The 21,380-nt window shown below is 44.8% G+C and overlaps 2 protein-coding genes across 2 annotated transcripts; both read right to left on the reverse strand.

Annotated features, from left to right (window-relative positions):
* Positions 1-1,057: 1,057 nt before the first annotated feature.
* On the reverse strand, positions 1,058-12,343 carry calm3b (calmodulin 3b (phosphorylase kinase, delta)). Its single transcript, XM_036547630.1, has 6 exons — positions 11,966-12,343; positions 9,572-9,602; positions 9,266-9,409; positions 7,345-7,451; positions 2,789-2,924; positions 1,058-2,429 (listed from the first exon to the last, which is right to left on the reverse strand). The coding sequence occupies exons 1-6, from the start codon at positions 11,966-11,968 to the stop codon at positions 2,401-2,403; spliced, it is 450 nt and encodes a 149-aa protein (XP_036403523.1). The 5' UTR covers positions 11,969-12,343; the 3' UTR covers positions 1,058-2,400.
* Positions 12,344-13,623: 1,280 nt separating this feature from the next.
* On the reverse strand, positions 13,624-19,600 carry LOC118790914 (4F2 cell-surface antigen heavy chain-like). The gene is made up of 9 exons (XM_036548050.1): positions 19,335-19,600; positions 18,137-18,361; positions 17,694-17,884; positions 16,715-16,888; positions 16,443-16,537; positions 15,922-16,064; positions 15,051-15,363; positions 14,759-14,830; positions 13,624-14,608 (listed from the first exon to the last, which is right to left on the reverse strand). The coding sequence occupies exons 2-9, from the start codon at positions 18,352-18,354 to the stop codon at positions 14,261-14,263; spliced, it is 1,554 nt and encodes a 517-aa protein (XP_036403943.1). The 5' UTR covers positions 18,355-18,361; positions 19,335-19,600; the 3' UTR covers positions 13,624-14,260.
* Positions 19,601-21,380: the final 1,780 nt, after the last annotated feature.

Raw genomic sequence — 21,380 nt, forward strand, 5'->3', positions numbered from 1 at the left:
ATTATTTTATTATTATTTCCTCATTCCTCATATTATTTCCTCAGACATTAAATTTACTATTCTGAGAGCTATAATCCGAGTTATACTCTCTGCTGTGGAAAGACTGTTTTCTATTATCTTACGTTAATATTTACATAGATTGCAAGCTCATCTCAGGTTGATACGGTTATGGAGGTAGGCTATGGAAAGCACAACGCGATCATTACAATAGAATTTCGAGGGGAAACGCGCAGCAGTATTAGTATACAGAGAGTGTTTTTATATTTTGCGATCAACCTACAAGTCACATGGTTTCCTCAGCGGTTATGTTTCCTTGCATTCAGTCTAGCTTAGCATAGCTAAATATATTTATTCTGGAGGCGAATTCATCAGTTAGCTTTAGAGGCTAGGTAAAATATAGTACATCATAGCAACATACGATTCTTCCCACAATATCCTAACTTGACATTCACTTGTCATGAAGGCCAAATCATATTTGCTAATGTGTAATTGCCTTAATGTATAGTTTAAGCTAAAATGAGTTTATAGTTTAGCATAGTTTAAGCTACAAAGGCTACTTTGTACTTGTGTTGAATTTTATACAACCCTCTAAATTAAAATACTAATTGATATGTCCATTTTGTTTTTGTCAGCATTCATTAACAGTTGGCCCCATCATTTCATGTTAGGGCTGTTCAAGTCATAGCACACCTGTTTCAGCCTGTCAACTAATAAACAAGACCTTTATTAGTGCAAGTTGGTTTGGTGGTAGTAACTGAATAGGCTACAATAAATACACAGCTGGGAGTCCCTGGGCCTTACAGAACCTGATAATAGCGATGTCAGCTGTTTTGTTGGCTTTGCATTTAAAAATATAGGAACGGAATGTAGGCCAAGTGCATATGTGTGCTCTATAAAAGGTTACGGTTTGTAATAATGTAACCAGAAAAAAAGGATAAAAAGGATGACTAACGTTACCAGTTCCAGTTCCACTGAGCAAATATAAAAATGCTTTGACTGCAGGGCACCATTTACTGATTGTCACAATGCCACATATCAAAAAGCACAGGAGTCACCATTTAGAAACACATGGTCCAAGAGTTTTAATAAGCAAGACAACCAACAGGAGACTGCAGTGGAAATCCAGCACCCCCCTCCACTAACATGAGAAGGAAAGGTATCAAAATTGATCCACCATCGTTCACAAAGAGCTGACTCACGACAGCAGGAAATGACACAGAGGGGTGGCGAAGGAGAGTAAGAAGGTCCATATGATGGTGAAGGGAGGAGGTTAACGTAACACAACCAAGCAGATCTCAGTTGCCCACTGTAACACAGCAGCCAAACCTCACGGCACATTTCACGGTCCATACAGCAAACCACCCAAGGAATGTGTCTGCAACTCCCACAAGTACAAAACTAATATTAAGGTCTATCATTAAAATTTGCCTTGGAAAATATGGTAGTTTCACAACTACAAATCTGAATTTAAAAATACATGAGTTCGTCATTGTGCTGACATGCATTAACTGATAAATGAAAGCTATCTGAAATATTGTAGGATATTATTAAGGAGGAAAGAAACATCTTCAAGCTTCTTCACTGAGTCAAAACAATGGCTGGCTGTTTGACCCTTACAAAATGAATCTACACAAACTATTATGCTTGCTTTGACTAGGTACACATCCCAAGTAATTAACTTCGGTCAGCCTGAGCTACACCTCTACTCAAGACACAAGGAGGAATGCTGGGAACTTTTTTGATCTTGCTGTACAAAGCCAGCCTGACCCCAGATGGTAAAGGAGTGCAGGTGGCCTTTCAGGGCTCAGTCCTGATGTGCAGGGGAGAATCTCATTACAGTCACGGTTGCCAATAGGAGCGCTGTTCACAGAGATGCAGCGCAGGACATCCCGCACTTTCAGAGTGGATGCATTGCCAAAGCTGGGGGCAGGACAATGGAAGGGGTGGGATCATCAGCTGCTGAAAGGGGGATTTCCTCCCACCAGAGCTAACAGGGCACAGACAGGTGCTGACTAACAGCCACTTAAACTCAGTAAAACGCAAGAAGCATGCAGGTCTCTTACCCATTTGTTTTTTTTCCTAACTTTTGAAATTATTTTGTTTGATTGGTTTGGTCTTCTGCTTTGTCCAATATACTTTGATTATTACTGTGCATCTAAATATTATACTTTGACAGAAGGATCAATGAACAGGTGCAAAACACAGAAAAAAAGACAGAAGAAAATGACAACAATCCAGTGAAGCTGGTGGAGTAGATGGACTTGAAAGGAGGCAAAAAGACTGCAAAAACAGAAAAACTGGAGATCTGAATGCTTGCTGATGGAGCAGTGTCTGAACGCTTGCTGGATGTTGCTGATGGGAACACAGCCCGGTGCTGGAATGTTCTTTCCGTGTGTGGGGTCACTTTGCCGTCATCATCTGTACAAATTCTGCAAGAGAACAGGAGCACAGCTTTAAGAAAGGCTCACACCACAGACAGCACATCCGAACCCCTGACCAATATCCAAACTACATAGAAAGACTGGTCTGCTGTGTTCTCTAGTAGTATTAACTGCCAACAATGGTGACCTGCTGTGTACTTGCACTAACATTAACTGCCAATGATGATCACCTTAATATATGTGGTAAAACTCTACTCAAAGCATATAGCATTACAGCATAATCTTGTGTAACATAAAACAAGCAGCGTAAGGTAACTGCTTGTTGGTTGCCCTGAGTTGGGTTAAAAAATGAAACCGACTGACTGGCTCAGCTCTTTGCTGAAGCAGCCGGTGGAAGGGGTGCTGACCTTCGTAGTTGACTTGTCCGTCCCCGTCGATGTCAGCCTCCCGGATCATCTCGTCCACCTCCTCATCTGTCAGCTTCTCACCCAAGTTGGTCATCACATGCCGCAGCTCTGCTGCACTAATGTAGCCGTTGCCATCCTGAGGGATTGGGGTGACACGCAAGGTGTTCAGGTCACATGTGGCATCCCAGTGTCCCTTCCAAACCCATGATTGGCTTAACTGGACACAAGGGCAACTCTCGATCATGTGAAGTCTGAGGAAAAACTACCTGAACCCTGTGGTGTGGCTGGGTTATGGTTTTACCAGTGTCGTCTTACAGAGACTACGACCATCTTTATTATGGTACAATTAAAAATGCCTGGCATGAATTCTAACCAGCAGTCTGGTTAGAATTTAAAGAAGCTTCATTGTTAGCTGCTCTGTTGGCTGCATTTTCTCCCTGTAGCCTGCCATTTCTCCATCCTCCCTTTCTCTACATAAACCATGTCTCCCCTTTACCAGCTGTTCTTAACACAGCAAGGAACAAGCTTTAGCATTCATTAGCTAACAAGCAAACTATTTAATTGTCCACTTCTAACAAGTCAGGTCAGCACTCTCTTTTACTGCAGCTGTCTTAAGCCAAGTGTTTAAGAAAAAAGGGAAATTATCATCTGATAGCTAGCTACCGAGCTTCCATTCTGTAGATTATCTGATACCTGATAGCCACCTTGAATCCAGCACGTTCTATCAGTTTATCCTTCACTGTTATTTTCTTATAAGCCAAATGGGCCAGCCAAAGACAAATATTAATTTAGCCAGCTATTTAGCTTGCTATCAACCCATCTTATTTTCTAAGAACATGGCTACTGCTTAATATCCTGAGGGTCTGAAAGCCCTCTGGGATGAGATTAGAGGAGGGCTCGCTAATTTACGGAGGGCAGAGCGCATCCAGCGACGCAGGAAAAGGAAAGAGAAGGAGAGAGCAAACTTCTTCAGGAATCCGTTGTGAAATGCACGTGGGCTCCTTGAGGAGAAAGCCAGTGGAACGCTGGAGGTCTCCAAAGAAGAACTAGAGGAATAAATCCGCGCTCAATACAGCAACCCTGCAAGGAACGAACCTCTGGGCCCACCAGGTTACGTGCCTAAGCCTGCAGAACCATCAGCCCTGTTTGACGCATCACCCCCCAAACGTAGTGAGGTCAGGCAGGTGATCCTGCAGGCAAGATCAGCGTCAGCACCAGGACCAAACGGAATACCGTACAAGTTGTACAAGAACTGCCCAAGAGTGCTGAAGCTCCTATGGACCCTCATGAGAATTGCCTGGACCAAGCTGAGCATCCCATCTGAATGGCAGGGCAGTGGCAGTCCCCATTCCCAAAGAGCAGAACTCCAAGACCTTTGACCAATTCAGGAGTATAGCCCTACTGAATGTTGAGGGGAAGATCATGTTCTCAGTGATGGCAAGAAGGATGATCACTTACTTGACGGAGAATGGCTATATCGACACCAGCTGCCAGAAGGCCGGGGTCCCTGGTTTCCCAGGCTGCGTGGAGCATGCCGCAATGATTTGGGAACAGATCCAGACCGCTAAGAGGGAGGAAAAAAAAAAACGATCTGCACATCATATAGCTAGACCTGGCCAATGCATATGGGTCAGTACCACACCACCTTATTGCCTTCGTGCTAGACTTCTACATCCCAGACAACATCAAGGCCATGGTTATGAGCTACTTCCAGGATATGCACATGTGCTTTGCACTGCAAAAGTTCACCACTGGCTGGCAGCAGCTGGAAGTAAGGAGTGCAATGGGATGTTCCATCTCCATCATCCTCTTCATAGCAGCGTTTGAAGTCATCCTGATTGGAGCAAGGCAGGTGGTGGGTGGAGTCCGCCTACCCGTAGGCCGGAGGCTTCCCCTACTATGGAGCTATATGGACGATATTACTTGCCTGCTGCGAACTGCACCATGCATGTCCAGGCTCTTGAAGAGGCTTGACGAGCTGATCATCCGGGCAAGGATGAAATTGAAGCCACCCAAGTCAGAGTCTTTCCTTGCGGAAAGGGGAGCAGAACGATAGGGCCACCTTCACCATTGGCGAGGAAAACATCCCCCGCATCGCAGACCAGCCCATCTGAAGTTTGGGAAGGCAATATACATCCAGTCTTTCAGACAAGGAGATGGGAAAAACCATCCTTCAGCAGCTTTTAGTAGGCCTGTCAAAGATCGACTCAAGCCAGCTACCCGGAAAGTACAAAGTGTGGTGTTATCACTTCACCTTGTACCCAAGGGTAATGTGGCCCCTAAAGCTATGTGAAGTCATCTCATCAACCGTAAGCCAGATGGATGCCAAAGCCAACTCCTTCATCCACAAATGGCTAGGGCTCCCACAGTGCTTTTCAGCAGTAAGCCTGTATGGGTGGAATTCACTCCATCTACCCCTGAAATCTATCACCCTTGGGGACAGGCAAGAGAAGGCAAGGCTGGTGATGGAGCTAAGGGACTCCTCTGACAAGGCAGTGAAAGATATGCATGCCCAAGTGGTGACTGGAAGGAAATGGAGGGCTGAGGAAGAAGTGAAGAAGGCGGTGAGTAGACTACAATAGCAGGGGGTGGTGAGCAGGGTCCAGACAGGGAGGGCAGGCCTCGGATGGGGTGACCCACCCAACCTATGGTCCACATCAAGCAAGAGGGAGAGGAAGGACCTTGTTGGCTCTGAGGTTACTAAGAGCAGGAGGAGTACAGAGTGAAGGCTGTGACACAGAGGCAGCAGGGGCGCTGGACAACGTGGGAAGGTGTCGCAAGTCGATCGATCAATTGGGCAGACCACCACACTGCAGCCGTACAAGGTGCTGTGGACCACAGCTGGAAAATCAGCACTGGTGGTGGAACTGACAGTGCCTTGGGAAGAGGGGTTGGAGGCAGCCCACGAAAGAAAGAGAGCAAAATATGCGGACCTGGTCGTGGAGTGCAAGGACGGTGGATGGAGCGTGAGGCTCTACCCAGTGGAAGTGGGTGCTAGAGGCTATGTGGGTGAGTCAACAACGTGCCTGCTCAAGGACCTTGGGCCACAGGGAGCCAGACTGCACAAAGCAACCAGGAAAGTATCGGAGGAGGCGGAGAAGGCGAGCTTTTGGCTCTGGCTGAGGAGACGGGACAAGACATGGGGAGCGACCAACTCCTGAAGAAGGTTAGCTGCAGGGGGTGTCAGGGAGACGTCCCTGTTCACTGCCCTGCCACTAGGAGATGTTCCGGGAAAAGGGGCAAAACATCTATGAGCGGTGGTCCCCAGCTGATGACTCTGCAACTAACAAAGCGGGCACCGGTGGAGGTGCGACAGGCCTAGAGCCTAGCAGGAAGAACACCTACCTGTACAAATTAAAGATCAACAGCTACACTTGATGCTACTTTATGTTAGAGGTCTGTTTTACCACTACTGACTGTCAAGGAACACTTATTTTACATGGTGGTTGTGGTAGCTATCAAGCTAACAAGCTACCCCTTCTTTAGTGAAAACCTGTCTAACTGGGCTGCAGAATTACAAAATCAAGGTTCTGTAAACCAAATACATGAAACATTCACCACTTGTTTCATCTTCTGCCGCTTCCAGAAAAAGGTAGCTTGCAAACAAGCCAACACAAGCTTGTCACCTAGCCAGCGAGTTAATTCTAGTGTCCATTGTTAACATTATTTACAGGACTTGGTTTAGACACTTTAAAATACTTGAAATAAGTGATTAGCTGGCAGGCTGGCTAGCTAAATAAATATCATCCAAGATATCTGCTATCAAGCAGACATTCATAGAATGGACACCTAAAATGCACCACTAGAGAGCACCATCCACATCTATGATCCATATAACTCCCTCCACAAGCATTGCACTTAAAGTTAAGCTCCTGATACCCGAATCCAAAAATCAAATCCAAAAGGCGTTCACTCCTCTGGCTCCAAGTCACTAACACAGTTTGCCCAGTCTGTGTGCGATACTACAATAGTGCACAGAAGATATGTATAAAGGTGTTCTACGGCCTGTAACCTGGAATTCTGGGAAAACTGACATGTCAAGTCATTTTCAAAGTGGCCATACTAAGATGATCAAGAAGCTATCTAAATCCTTGAAATATGCAGGAAAGGTAACTAAATGAAACCAAGCTATATCCACCTATATCTTGAAGGTAACTAAACTGTGTGTTCCCATCTGAGCCCATGACAATCCAACCAGAATAAATGTGAGATGTACAGGACAAGTGTCATCACAATAAAGGACCTCAGTACTGCGCTAAGTGTAAGTTACAACATTTGAACTGCAGTCTTAATCACAGCAATGTTAACATGATGACAACGTAATAGCTAATCTGTATCTAAATTACAACTAATATGAAATACAGCGAAATCCAAAATATGTTTTCAGCTTTATCTTGACAGTAGCTAAAATAACCAGACTGTGTATTCCTATGTAAGGACGCAGAAGACGCCTGAAATCCGGGCCAATGGGAGGCGAGCATGTGGGGTGTGCAGTGTGCTGTGCATGACGTGGTCTATGCACGTGCCACATGTGCACTCTCCTTCTTCAGCCTCACCTTGTCGAAGACTCTGAAGGCCTCCCTGATCTCTTCCTCACTGTCCGTGTCTTTCATCTTCCTTGCCATCATGGTCAAGAACTCAGGGAAGTCAATCGTCCCGTTCCCTGTGTGTGCCAGAGACAAGGGGTCACCCGCTGCTCCTCCCCCTACTCAGACTTCATGCCTTTCCACCTCTCTGAAAGCTGCTCAATCTCTCACTGCAACCCCACTCACAACTGTGGATTCCACCTGTGACTGAGTCACTGCCAATGGTTCCCTCTCTTTCCAACTACAGCTCCACCTCTTTCCCACTATAGCTCCTACCTCTCACTAGGGGTGGGTGATAGACTTAAAACTATATCACGATATTTCATGGTTTTTTTTGTGGTAACAATATAAATGACAATATGAAAATAGTACCATTCAACACTTCTTTTTGGTCAGAAGTCACACAATCTTGAGAGCCGTGCAAACACAAACACCGATCCAAAAAAGTAAAACCTAATCCTGACCATCATCAAATACTAAACTATACCAATTAAGTATAGGCTAAAAAACAGAATATGAATTTTATTCACAAATTAAAATTCCAGTGAAAATGCAAACACCAATACTCGCAGCATTCATAATCTAACCCCAGGACAAATAGAAATGTTGTAAAAATACTTTTCTTCTGTAAAAATACAAATAATGTTCAAATAATGCAAACTTACCAAGCTTAACATCAAAACGGTATATAAACACAATAATGATTCAAATCAAGTACAAGTTTGAAATGTAAATACCAATTCTGTCTTTACTCATAAACTACATACAACAAATGAAAACTTAAACACGTCTTTGGCTAAGCAAAATGCCACCGCCTCTGTCAGTTTGTTCCAGCATTTACTTTTTTTTAATCATAGGGAGTGTCACTGGCCAACGCGCTGACAGTACCCTTCTGAATTAAAGGAGTTTGCTTAGCGTTGCTTGTTGCCGCTTTCTCCTCGTGCAAATTCTGGCTGTCCACGTATTCTGATCGGAGTTTTTGCTTGAGGTGGTGGAACAAATGTGATGTGTTTCCACCCTTTGTTGATACGGGTTTTTGACACTATACAAATCACGGACGTTTAATTCACATCTGATCTTTTGTAACTGAACCACTTCCATATTACAGAAGAAGCTCTTTTTTTGGGATTAATTCTTCCTCCTTGTCTAGGGTTGGAACCCTGCCTTCCACCACACTTGTTCTTGTTCTACGTTTGAGATGGTGAGATGCCCGCGTTGTGGCGTGTATGTAATCACGTCATCAACTATATCGTCAACATCGCTGAATGACAAATTCTTATCATGGGGAGGAATTGTACCAGTATATCATGGACGATACAATATGGCACAGCCCTACCTTGCCCTACAAAATTTTCTCCCACTATGACCCCTGTCCTGTCTCATAGTCTCACCCCTGTCTCATTGACCCCTGTGCAAAAAGCAATACAGCATCTCTCCCATTCCATCCTCTCCTCTGAGGAACACTATTTCTTGTTTTGGAATTGAGAAAAACTTGAAGATGTGGTTGTTTTACACAGTGCAATCTCTTTTATGTTTTGCATTTAAAGCTATGCTAGTGTATAATTAGTGCTCTGGCTCTGACAGAGTTGACCATATTTATTGTGATACGTGTTTGAGGAAGTAACATTTACAGGGTGCACAGAGAACAGCACTGGCAAAAGTTACTTAGTGAGGAGTGTTCTTAATGATCAATCTGCTCTACTCACACGCTCTCTGCAAGCTCAGAGTAATGTGTTCCCTATCATTTACAATGATCTGTTCTCTTGCAGTCATTCGCACTCTGTGAGGAGTCAGTGCTCCAGCTAGCAGCCGTGTGTCCCAAACGCACTCTGTACTCTGTGTTGGTATGTGTGTGTGTGTGTGAGCGTACATCGTGAGTTTGAATGCTCACCATCAGCGTCCACCTCATTGATCATGTCCTGCAACTCAGCCTCCGTGGGGTTCTGGCCCAAGGAACGCATGACTGTTCCCAGCTCCTTGGTGGTGATGGTGCCATCGCCATCCTTGTCAAACAGCGAGAACGCCTCCTTGAACTCTGCAAACACAAACCAATCACGACCCTGGTCGGCACTGTCCTGGCACACAAGGCAGTCCCATCACCATGACTTAATGCGTTACTAGCTCACACCTGATTTCAAAGAGCTATCTTTATCTTCTACTGAGTGATACTACAAAGGAATACATATCGGTCACTCACCAGCAATCTGTTCCTCTGTGAGCTGGTCGGCCTGCAACACAGATGGGAAATAACATTACTGCAACATTCACTCACCTTCTTGGACAGACAATCAAATCGACAGAGGGTCTGGTGTACAGCAAACTCTGTAAGCCTGGCAGCATGCAGAGCAAACGCTATTACAATTGTCTCCAAGAAAGCGACAGTGAGCATTCAAACTCACGATGTACGCTGCAGAGTCTGGCAGTCATTCTGCACGTACAGCTGGATCTCATTTGGTCATTACCGTCGCTTCTAAATGCGCATGCTGTGGCTACCACTGTACACCTACTCCAACTGGCTCAACGTATCTCATCTCGCATCAGCATTCGCAGCGGCAAGATGGGTAGGCCTACCTTACTGACTGCACAACAATCTACACTATTTTCTCGTCGAAATGCCTTATTGGCAGTTGTAGGCTGCATCTATAAAGTAATGAAATTTATCCGTCACGGCGCATTTTCACAACAGAATTGTCAAAATATGTTGAACCATACTGACTGCCAGTGGGCCTGCTGCAAGCGACTTGCACGGGTTTAAAACACTTTCTTTCGATCACGCTAACAACCCTTAGAAAACAACTATAAGGCAGCAGAGTGGCGTAGTGGTAAGGAACAGGGCTCGTACCCACAAGACTGCAAGTTCGATTCGCCGTTCAGGAACTGCCGTTGTACCCCTAGGTAAGGAATTGAGCCCAGAAGTGCCTCAGTAAATGCTCAGCTGTATAAATGGGTGACATGTAATGCTGTAACGTCGCTCTGGCTAAGACCTTCTGCTAAACGTCAATAACGTAGTGTAAGGTTAGTATGAAACACGACATAAATTACGCGCCAAATATTAGGGGCTATACAGAGCTACGTCAGCAAACGCTTTACGAAAAGTTCCAGCCTGCTAGTTATCGTCAGTCATGATAAACGATAACTTTAAGCAATTAACGTTAAAGTAGGCTAGACTGCTAGTTACTTCAGCACGTTTATGGCACTCATTAGCTAACGTTAGCTAGCAACTTGTGGTGGTTCTTGAGTGTCACTGCATGGCTGCCGACTTTTTTGAGTTAGCTTTCATCTGCTAATGCTGGCCCCACACCAATGATTGGCCCGATTTTGGGTCCGATTCGCCCCTCCCGACGATCGCGGGGGCGTTCCCGAGTCGGGGTTGGTCGGAAGTCGGAACCGATTGTCTGCCCAATGATCCTGTAGTGTGAGGGGTTTACAGATGTAATCTTAGTGTTACCGACTTGATCAGAGTCTCCCCGATTTCGAATCGTAATTATCAAATATGTTTGATATTTACGACTTGAAATCCTGTAATGTGAAAGGAAGAGCGATGGAATCTTGAGCAGAAACCCGCAATAGCCAATGACAGCGAGCTGACCGGGAAGCGTCACCAACCCAGCAACTGACAGTTAACCTTCGTACAAGCCCAGAGCACAATAATATTAATATGGAACGGCATCTCCAGGGTAGTGGAAAGTCCGAGAATGTATAAAAATGACTACATTTCTAATGATCACAGGTTTCACTCTCCTCTCCATCTGTGTACAAATAACAAATAGCTTGTAGCAGTAGCTTGCACAAGCCCCGTTTGAGACGAATAATAAAACTTTATTTCCAACTCAACTCCAGCTCGCGCTGCAAAATGTATAGCCATGCTGATTCCGTCTTCTCGGACATGACTTCATCCACAGTTTTTTTTTTCTCCTATTTTTTTTTTGGTGCAAAACATAGCACACACAGGTGCAACAAGCTGAAGACGACGGTCTGCCTCTGTGTTGGTTTCGCTCTGAAATCACGTTTGATCGCGAGTTTCTGTGAGATCTCAAGTCCCTGGAATCGCCACTCTGAAACCGTTTAGTGTGTGGTCATGCGTCTTGACTGAATCGTCTGGTGTGTGCGTTCTTCCGATTAAAATATTAAAATTCAGTCAAATCTGTCGTTATGTCTGAGGTCTTCCACGTTTTTAAAATCGGATTTGAAAAAATTTGAAGATTTGAAAATCCTCTAGTAAGCACCAGGCCTAACAGCTAGCTAGACAATACTAAAGCTGAGATACCAACCAGGCTGACGTTACTCACTTCCTACCCACCCAGCTAATTAGACACAAAAATGCAAGATTAGCTGCATTACGCGTAAATCAAACCGTTATAAACGCGAGATCGAAGCAATTATTCTCATACTCGTCAGCGAGCTGCTACCTAATATTTGCTACGCTACTCCTGGGGCTCTCTAGGCTGGCGAACGTTATCCTAGCCAGAGATTTCAGATCATGTCTATCAACAATGTCCACATGCCAGCCAAACAGCCGATTTACCGCTAACCTTATATGAAAACCATGGATTTAGAAAAAAAAACACAGTAAATCCCAGACTGTACTTACCATTTTTGATTAGCAATGTGCCTATTGATTTAGCGAGCCGATCTCCTCTGCGCCTCGCACTGATGTCGGTTGCCTGCACTTGTGTAACACTCCGCTAGCGCTCCGCGGCTTCTAGCGGAACGTTGCACTCCCCACCGTCGCTATGGTCTATGTGCGCTATACGTAAAAAGTTACAAGAAATAGTGCAGTCCGATTTAGCGCAACTAGTTGAAGTTAGTGTGTGTAATTGACTGCAAATTGCAAACTGCTTTAGTTTAGGCAGATTTACGATCTTTTTTATCTGCTGCCTACCCGGAACGAATGTTTTAGCTAGACAGTTTTCTGTAGTTGAGGTTACCTTTTGAGAGTCTAGCTAGCAAGATCGGGAGTCGTTCCGGATGAAATGCATCAATTTCATATAGATTACTGTTTTTTATGTTGGTGAATTTATATATGGTGACACACAACTGAGCGCACCGGATGACCCAGGAAATATCATTTGATTGGTCTCCGGCTACCTGCAATGCGTCAGGGAGTCCTCATTGAAATGGCGGAGGGGGTGTTCCAGAAAAGGAATCAAAAGTGTCCAGTGACAAGCCAACTGTGCACGAATGAATTCTATTTTCATTACTGTGGACACCTTGATTTACAAGTTTTGAGATGTATTTGTCTGGTTCGTGCAACTTAGAACTGGGTGTGGACCTGTATGTTGTCTCCACCTCCTGTTCGTGGCCCGTCGGCAGAAATGTATGTTTTTTCCCACTTAAAATTTAATGGATATTCCATGGATTGCGTTAGAACAATTATATGCCCCTAAAATACAGGTTATTCCACTAAATAATGAAAGCGTCACATATTAATACAAATACACCCACTGCAACTAGTGAATGCTTCCTGAGAGGTGAAAAGGTCACACTAGTGTCTCAAGTTTGCACCCTCATCAGTTAAAGTCTCACTCACGGAGAAAGAACAAGATTATACCAGGCAAGAGCTTAACAGAGTCAAACATTTATTTGCCCTGGATAACTTCTTGTAAGACTATTCCTTTGTAATAGCTAGCAACCTGTTGAAAAAGTATTCTCAAGAATGTCAAAAAATCTTGCAACTACTGATTACACACCAAAGTAAGTGGTCAGATGACTTGGGCATAGCAGTTATTTCTACGTGGATAGACAACAGTTCTATACTTCCTATACTTCTATACAATCCTATTTCAACATTGCATTCTTATACCAGAGTCGTCATGCATTAGCACATGCTAGCAACCCCACACATACAACTTTTCAAAAACAACACATAATCTTCCTGTATTGAAATGTCTCAACAGCATTGGTTGATCTATCACGTCATCTACTTTTCTGGGTGTAAACAGTACCCATCATTCTTCCATCCATCCAGTAGCTGCTGGCCTGACTTTTGGTTTCGGCAGATGAAAGTTTAATAAGTGCTAAAATAGCCTGGCAAATGAGCCACATGGTGCATTATTCATTAGCCTAAATGAGGATCACTGACAGACACATGACATTTGAAAGGTAAGAAGCTCAGATGTGTTAGCAGGTATGGAATTTGGAGGTAATCGAGGCAAAGAGACAACTAGCTCAGGTTTGTGATAAATGAACTGGCTCAGGTCCCATTTACTTGACAAGATGCACACACAAACACACTGACCCAGGGACCAGTTTGAGTTTCAGGCTTTTATTTCTGCAAAAAGCTTTTAATTTTTAAGGTTAAAAAAGGTTAGAAGAGCACTGCATGTGTAAGGGAAAAAATCCTTCCTTTCCTTCTCCTTCTCTATGAGAAACACCATTACTTCCAGAAATCACTTAAGCGTGGTTCTACAGTTTACAAGTTCACAAGACAGTGCCCTGTACAAGCGGAGAAGGAAGTTGATTTCTCCTCCCAAAACTAACTTTGATGTTTTAACATCTGAATTTCTACTTGAACAGAGCACAAAATATTCCCCTATGGTTTAAAAAAGACCTAAACTAAACTGTCTTACAAACTATAAAATGCCACAGCAGGAAGTTAACAGCCTTGTCACCATTAGCTTTTCTCTTTTTACTGGAATGTTTTCCACAGTAGTCAGATGGGGGGAGGATTTTCAATTCAACTGCTGCTCAAATTAATATTTAGTGCATGGACTGTATGTATATAGGGACATCTCTGTTCCAGTCATAAAAGCCCATATATTTAAAAAATGTTTAAATAACAGGTCCTCTCCCAAAGACCAAACAGCACCTCTTCAAAATGGAGAAACGTGGCATATTTTAATGCTATCTTAAAAAAAAGTCTTCTATTGAGGGGGCGCTGTGCCAGCTAGGCCGTGAAGGGGAACTGCAGCAGGACGGCTTGCTTGGGCCCCAGCTCCACCTGCTGCAGCTCCACGGCACTGTCCACTGCGGGCCCATCTGGGTCCGTGCTGAGCCGCACAGTTGCCTCAGTGGGAAGCCCAGTCTGGGCCAGGTTCAAGGTGACAGCTGCGTCCCCCCAATTGAATGCAGCCAAGAAGCGCAGGCTCTGGTCCCACTGGCGCAGGAAGGCTAGCGAGGTGGTGGCGTTGTGGAGCGGCAGGAAGTCCCCGTGCAGGAGGGAGCGCTCCTTACCCCGCAGGTCACTCAGGGTCTTGAAGAAGGAGCGGAAGGAAAGCCTCCTCTCCTTTTCGGCCTGCGGGAAGGGGTGCGTTAGCCCACAGGGTCTGAGGCTAAGTGTCACCAACTCGACCACTTTGCCTAACAAAGGAATCATTCCACCATCTGGAAATCTAAACTAACCACACTTTACTTGCCTGAAGATAAATTAAATGTAAGCATTTACCTTTAATGTCTCATTCTTCTCCTCTAGAGCCTCCTGCAAATCCCACTCCATCTTGGGAAACTGTGTGATGAGCTGGAGGGAGACAGAGGGAACCACGTCAGATAGGCCACACGGGGACATCACCACCTTAAGCACTCCTGTAATGGAAGACACTTCCCAAGCCAGTGGCTCACTCTTCTCCAACTGACCTCAGATCAGTGCTCATGAATGCAAGCAATTTGGGTCATCTTGCTCTACCTGACCTCTGATCAGTGTTCATTAGGCTTCCACAGCAAGCTTTTCCTGCACTCACCTCACTCGCCAGGCCAATCTCATCCCCGTAGTTGAACACTGGTGTTCCTGGTAGGGTGAATAGAAGCATCTGGTAAAGTCGGACTAGCTTAGACCCAACGAGTGTGGCCAGGTGGCCCTCGGTCCGGCTGCCGAGCCTCCAGCCCAGGCTGGTCTGGTTGTGGGTGGAGTACAAGCTCTGGATGGCCTGCGCCCAGACACTGCCAGGCTGGCCCAACTGCAGCACGCTGGGCAGCAGCAGGTCCACCCCACTGTTGTCCAACAGGGCCGATGCATCCGCAGCGGGGATCCTCCCTGCCACCCCAATCAGCACCCTGCGTCAGAGCAAAGAAACAGTCCATACATTAAATGCTCTACAACCAAGGAGCTCCAGGCCAGAAAGACAGAATTCCATAAATACAGGTAGACAACCATAATGGCCTAGACTTGCAGACTAAGATATTTATGTAAGGTACCGTTAGTGTTCATTTATCACAAACCAACTGCAAAAGGGTTAATATATGAGATCTGTAAGGCAGTTTCACATGTTCATATAAGAATCATGTAAGAATATAAGAATCTTTTTCAGGTGCTCATTTTGAATTCTGTACTCAAACAACATATCCTCCCAGGCAATCATTCTTATTCATCACACTGTAAATGGCGGACAGTTAGATACAGTTCTGTACGGCAACAGTAGTCACACAGACACTGGCTCACCAATGCCACCAGGGGGCATGGCAAGTTTGGTTAGTGCAGTACCAGCCATTCACCACAGAGTGCCTCTCATCACCCCATGCCATATCTGATGGAACTGGACTGGTATATCCAGAGTGTTTTCCTAATTCACGGTACTGTGAAATAATCAAGGAGCAGGGATGAAATATGGTTACCTATTCTTCTCCCCTTCGGTTCTGTTGGCCTGCACAATGCCCCTCAGTTCTGCCCATGCAGCCGGAGCAATGTGGATGACATCATTAATCCCAGCCAGCTGAATGCCATCCACTCCAAACTGTATCCAGTGTAGGACGGCAGCCTGGGGGGGGGGGGCAAACATAAGTCACCACTAGCTAACATAATCTGGTTTTACAACCAGATATTCAGCTCTCTATGGTTCACTTTGAAAGTTATGTCTCCCATTTTTGAAGTTACAAATATTCTGATTCACTGGCTTGGTATCAACATTCTTGAGGGGCTGTGGTCTAAAATACAACATCCACAGCTAGCACAGCAGCACAGTCAGAACCTGAACCTCCTGTTACCAACTGGAACAGCTACTGGTGTCCTTTCATTGTCTCAGTCTCCTGAAAATTGTAAAAACCTCTCTGGTCTTAAACATGCAAATACACGCCATGACCCATATTCACAATACAGGTCAATCCCTCTCTGAAGTCCTTCCAGCATTGTTTCATACCTTAAGCTTCTCAGCAGTGCTGGCAATGTCTTCGTTGCTGAACCAGAGATTGCTTCCTCTGTAGTTGGGGGTCAGATCCAGCACCACTGAGATGCCTGCAAAAGAGAGGGAACACAGTTAGTTCCGGTAAAGTTCATTCCCACAGAATCACAAAGAGGGTGCCAATAGGAAAGACTCGAAAAATTGGCTTAGTGAACAAGGAGATGGGAGAGGAGTGCAGCAATAAAGGGAGAAGCAGGTGCCGGGGAAAAGGTGGAGAGGCAGGTGCTCACCCTTTTTGTGAGCCTTCTCCAGTAAGCTCTTCAGGTCCTGCTCTACTCCCACCTCAGGCGCTATTGCCTCAAGGTCTAACGTGGCCGGTTTGTCCATTTGTACAGTGTGCAGAGGACCCACCACAACTCCCTTCACTTTCAGCTGACTGAGGCTGTCCATCTTCTCCTCCAGTCCTGAGAGGGAGAAGACAGAACAGAATTTACCTTGCGCTCAGCTTCAGCACTATCTGCCTTGTATGACCTGTACACATCTTGCCCTTGTGCCTGTTGTTTGCCCACTATTTGCACTTTTGTACGTTGCTTTGGATAAAAGTGTCTGCTGAATGAATAAATGTAAATTTAAAATAACAAGCCTCTGGCCAAACACTGTCTGCCTGTCGTTCAGTTAACAAAAGCTGTCAATCAAGGTTCAAGGAGGTTGTGTGGGTGTGACTGCATTGAAAGTGACCAATCATAAGAGGGCCAGTGCCTCCCTTGGTTTCCGCCCCCAAACTGTCAAAGCTCAGGTCAATTCGCGCAAGCAGAACTAAACTTCGAGAGCAGAGTTAACCCACGTGAGCGCGTATGCCCTCCAGCGCTCGGCAAGGAGAAAGTCTCTCGCACGTGGTGGCTGCTTTGTGCGCAAGCATGTTTTCTGCGCTTGCGACTTTTGACATAAATCTGACACCATATATATAGTATAGTCTGGCTCCACAAACCCCCCAAGAAAAGGATACAAGCTGCATACTAGAGAAGGGAGGACTACACTGCGCTGGTTTGCCAGGTCACATGACAAGCACATGAGAGCATATGCTCAGATCTAGTTCTGAGGCAGACAGGAAACAGGCCCTTGGTGCCCCTTGAGGCCTCTCTGTTCCCAGGTGGTATCTCCACTTCCAGCCACTTCCTTTCAAACCTCTCGGGTCCTCTCAACCCCCTAACCACCACGGCCCTGCATACTGCAGCCTCCATAGAGCCAGTCAGCATTCATTGTCTTTACCTTGCAGGCCAGCCAGCCCCACAAAAGCATCCACATCCCAAATCTGGTAGAGGGGCCCCTCATTCCACCACTCCATTCTGGGGAGAGGCTTGCACCGTGGGGCCTGGACAATAATAACAATGGCTCCGGCAAGCATCCCCACCCAGCCCAGCCAAAAGAGGGCCAGCAGGACCCAACGCGTGCGAACCCACCTAGAAGGGGACACAAATGTGAGTTACCAGCCAAGTATTTCAGCTGGTTTGCATTTTTAAAGTTTCAAGCTACATCAGCTCAAGCTCTCAAAGCAGGGGAGGGGGAGGATCAGGCCTGGTTTCAAGCTGTGTTAGCTATTAAGTATTCTCCAACAATTTTGTTCGATCACACATCTATTCATTAATTTCATTCATTGCTTCTTTCATTCTCACACGAAACGGTTTACAATATAATGGCAGCCAGCTGCATACCCAGGAGTCCCCGCGACCTTCATGAGCTCGTCTTTCGAAAGACCGGTGAATTTGACATCACCCTCGTCCGGGACCTTCACTTTCACGCAGCCGTTTTTCTCGGTGCTGGCTGGAGAGTTATTGCTGCTCCCGACCTCTCCGCCGGTCATGGGCTGCTTCTCCAGGTCCAGCTCGTTCAGCTCAACGTCTTTCATGTCCACTTCGGTGTCTTTGCTCATCGTGGGGCTGTGAAATATTTAATAGGGTGACCATACGTCCTCTTTTTCCCGAACATATCCTCTTTTTGGGACCTAAAAATGCGTCTCAAAAAAGGATATGTCCGGGAAAAGAGGACGTACGGTCACCCTAAATTCACCTTGGAAAGGAAAGAGGATTTGTCATTAATTGTAACCATTTCATTACCCGAGATTACATCGGCAGGCTAGATGACAACCTTCGTCAGAAAATAGATCCTGCTTTCCAGTCCTTGCCAATGCTATGTGAAATTGCATCAGCTTCCGTGTTAAACTCGTGTTGAAAGGTTATCAGGGTATATTAATAACACTAACCTAACATTCAGTCTGTTAAACGCAACTGTAACTGAACCTGGCTAAGTTTGGCTATTTGTCTGTTGATTAGTCTAGGCTGCTTAACCATTTTACGTTACTTTAACGTTAGCATCGTTAGCTAGTTATTGTTAACTTAACCATCTCCAAGCGCTTATCACTACCGCTAATGTGAACGAAGTACAACTTAGTTTACGTTTATAGAACTGTTAAGATTAGACTTCTTCAAAATGTTACTTTAGCCATCATCACTGGTAGATTAAAATCAACATACAACTGTCTGTGTTTATTCTATAAGTAACAACAACGTTAGCTAACTTAGTATACCAGCACCAACGTTAGAATGCCAAATGTTCAATGTGGGGAAACTTGGCAAACTTGCTTACTAGTAAGTTAGACAGCTGGCAAAGTAGCCTACCTCACCTAGCAAATCCATATAGTTTAACGACTGATATGATCTCCAGTAACTTTAATGTTACAAAGTAACGCTTGTTAAGATTGCTATCATCGCTGGCAACGTCAATTGGATAATAGGCAGCTAACTTTTTTGCTCTCTTTAAAGAATGCTTCATAATGACACATTTACTTTAATTATTCAGCTAAACTAGCTAGCTGTATGCATTTTTTAAACCCCAACTGACAGCTGAAGTTACCTTTGATTTCGTAGAACTTGAGTAGGTGCTGGAAGCTGCGCTAGGTGCTGTGCCAGTTGTCTTGATTTTGCTGTATATTGTAGGGTTGAGCGCTTCAGTCTTATTTATAAAGCCGGCTTATACTACGGCTCCTGACCTTGTTAAGGTGGAGATACATGTCGTGAAACCTGAAAAGTGTGGAATAGCTGTAAGGTTTAACTTGAAAAGGGCAAACAGACAGTGGCATCAGTTTGCATGATATCTGATAAATTGTTTTGTTTATCTGGCGCGCTTCAGGGAGATTGAATGGAAATTAGGCTGCGCCACCTTAAACGAAGTCCCACCTCAGGCCCCCACCCGATCCCCCTCCGCACCACACAACTTGGCAGGAATGTCACAAACAAGCTGGAGGTTTTAGATCTCCATGTTCTCTCCGGCTGAGAAAGCTGTGAGAAAAATATCGAGTAAACGATGGGGCGGGTTACTCGATAGTCCAGAGAGTTTAACAGATTTAAAATTTAGTGGAGGAAAAATCACAACTGCCTTTCGACATAACATGATCAATGCCATGTCTTTGTAATGAAGTGTTCACTTGAATGGTGATGTCGCAAGACTAATAAAACTATAAAACACTGTATGAAGGGTCAGGAACAAGCGTAGCTGAGTCAGCTAACAGTGTCCTATGCATGACAAAGTGGCTTTGGAGTTGCTGAATCTTCATCTTAGAGTCATGACCTTTGGCACAGAAATGTTATTTCCAAAGACAAGAAAACTTGTATTTTATTCCATTCCAAGACCAATCCTCACACATTGCACCCCATTCTAATTTACATGTTTTTAAATGTAATTTTACATTTTAAAATGAGCATACTTGTATGGGGGTTTTGGTGGGTAATTGGTGCACTGTCTACCAGGAGTAAACACCTGACCAAAATGGTTTTGGTGAATGAAAATATGAATGAATGAATGACACAATATCATAAAATACAAATCAATGTTACACTAAGTAAACCAGTCTTATACCCAGACAGCACACAGTGCTACAGTTGATGTCACACACCGACTGTGTTTGAGTGGCCAACAGCAATTTGCAGCCCATTCATATTATTTAAACCTTGCCCGTCTCCACAAATGTCCATAAATCAAACTACTGGAGTTAATGCTAAATTCAGTTTCTTGTTAACACACTAATAGGCAATATTTGTCATTCAAGGAGAGATAGCATTGTGTTTTTGTCACTGAAACAGGCCTCACTCCAACCTCGTAACCAGCTAACCCCATCATTACAAAAACAAGGCAGGTCTTCTGATCTCACTGTTTTGAGCTCTGCCCAAAAATGCTTGCACCCCTAAAGGGAACATGTAACCCGATACTAGGGAGGACAAGACAGATGGAGTGAAGGGGGGAAATGAAGAAACATGTTTGTAAAGTAGAGGTTAGGTAATTTCAGCAAAGTGACATGACACGTGGTCGCCTGCATCATATGACACAGGACTGTCTGCATTAAATGTTGCCAAGCAATCAGACAGAATTTTCACAGAAGCATGTTCTCTACTCCTTCCCTGGATACAGGGTCTGTGGGACCCCCGCCCACCTGTCTGTCAGCTGTTTGGGAGGGGAGACGAAGAGTGTCCAATTTCACGTAAACACACCAGAGTACACTGAGTTCAGACTTAAAGCTGTGAGCCACAATAGTGGATGCCAGTTTTGCATAATCTAGCAACAAGTACGCACAGGTAAACTTTCGGATTGTTTCAGAGAGGTCATCATTATCAACTGAAGCACACATCACTCCAAGCTTGTTTGTGCAACATTCACAGAATCGACATCCAACCAATTAATGATTTACAGTATGTCCAGTAACTGGGCTGTGTCACATGGTTAAACATCTGGGTACAACTCCACAGAAAGAGAAGAGCTGTGTTTATTCAACTGTTCAAACTGCTTAGGTAGCTGTGGAGTTAAACTGAGAGTGGAAACAGATCTTGTTTCTGCCTGCTCGTCCCTCCCTCACCCCTTTTTGATACACACATATTTTTTTATAGATCACATGTGCTGAGTTGTTTT

The sequence above is a fragment of the Megalops cyprinoides genome, chromosome 16 (assembly GCF_013368585.1).
Source record: "Megalops cyprinoides isolate fMegCyp1 chromosome 16, fMegCyp1.pri, whole genome shotgun sequence".
NCBI classification, from domain to species: Eukaryota; Metazoa; Chordata; class Actinopteri; order Elopiformes; family Megalopidae; genus Megalops; species Megalops cyprinoides.

Coding starts and splice junctions, on each gene's coding strand:
- LOC118790914 (XM_036548050.1), bottom strand. CDS start 18,354: ATGAGCAAAGACACCGAAGTGGACATGAAAGACGTTGAGCTGAACGAG. Junction 17,885..18,136: donor AAGGTCGCGGGGACTCCTGG/GTATGCAGCTGG, acceptor GTCCCCTTCTAG/GTGGGTTCGCACGCGTTGGG. Junction 16,889..17,693: donor GGGGCTGGCTGGCCTGCAAG/GTAAAGACAATG, acceptor TCTCCCTCTCAG/GACTGGAGGAGAAGATGGAC.
- calm3b (XM_036547630.1), bottom strand. Junction 9,410..9,571: donor CACAGAGGAACAGATTGCTG/GTGAGTGACCGA, acceptor TTGTGTTTGCAG/AGTTCAAGGAGGCGTTCTCG. Junction 7,452..9,265: donor CAATGAGGTGGACGCTGATG/GTGAGCATTCAA, acceptor TGGCACACACAG/GGAACGGGACGATTGACTTC.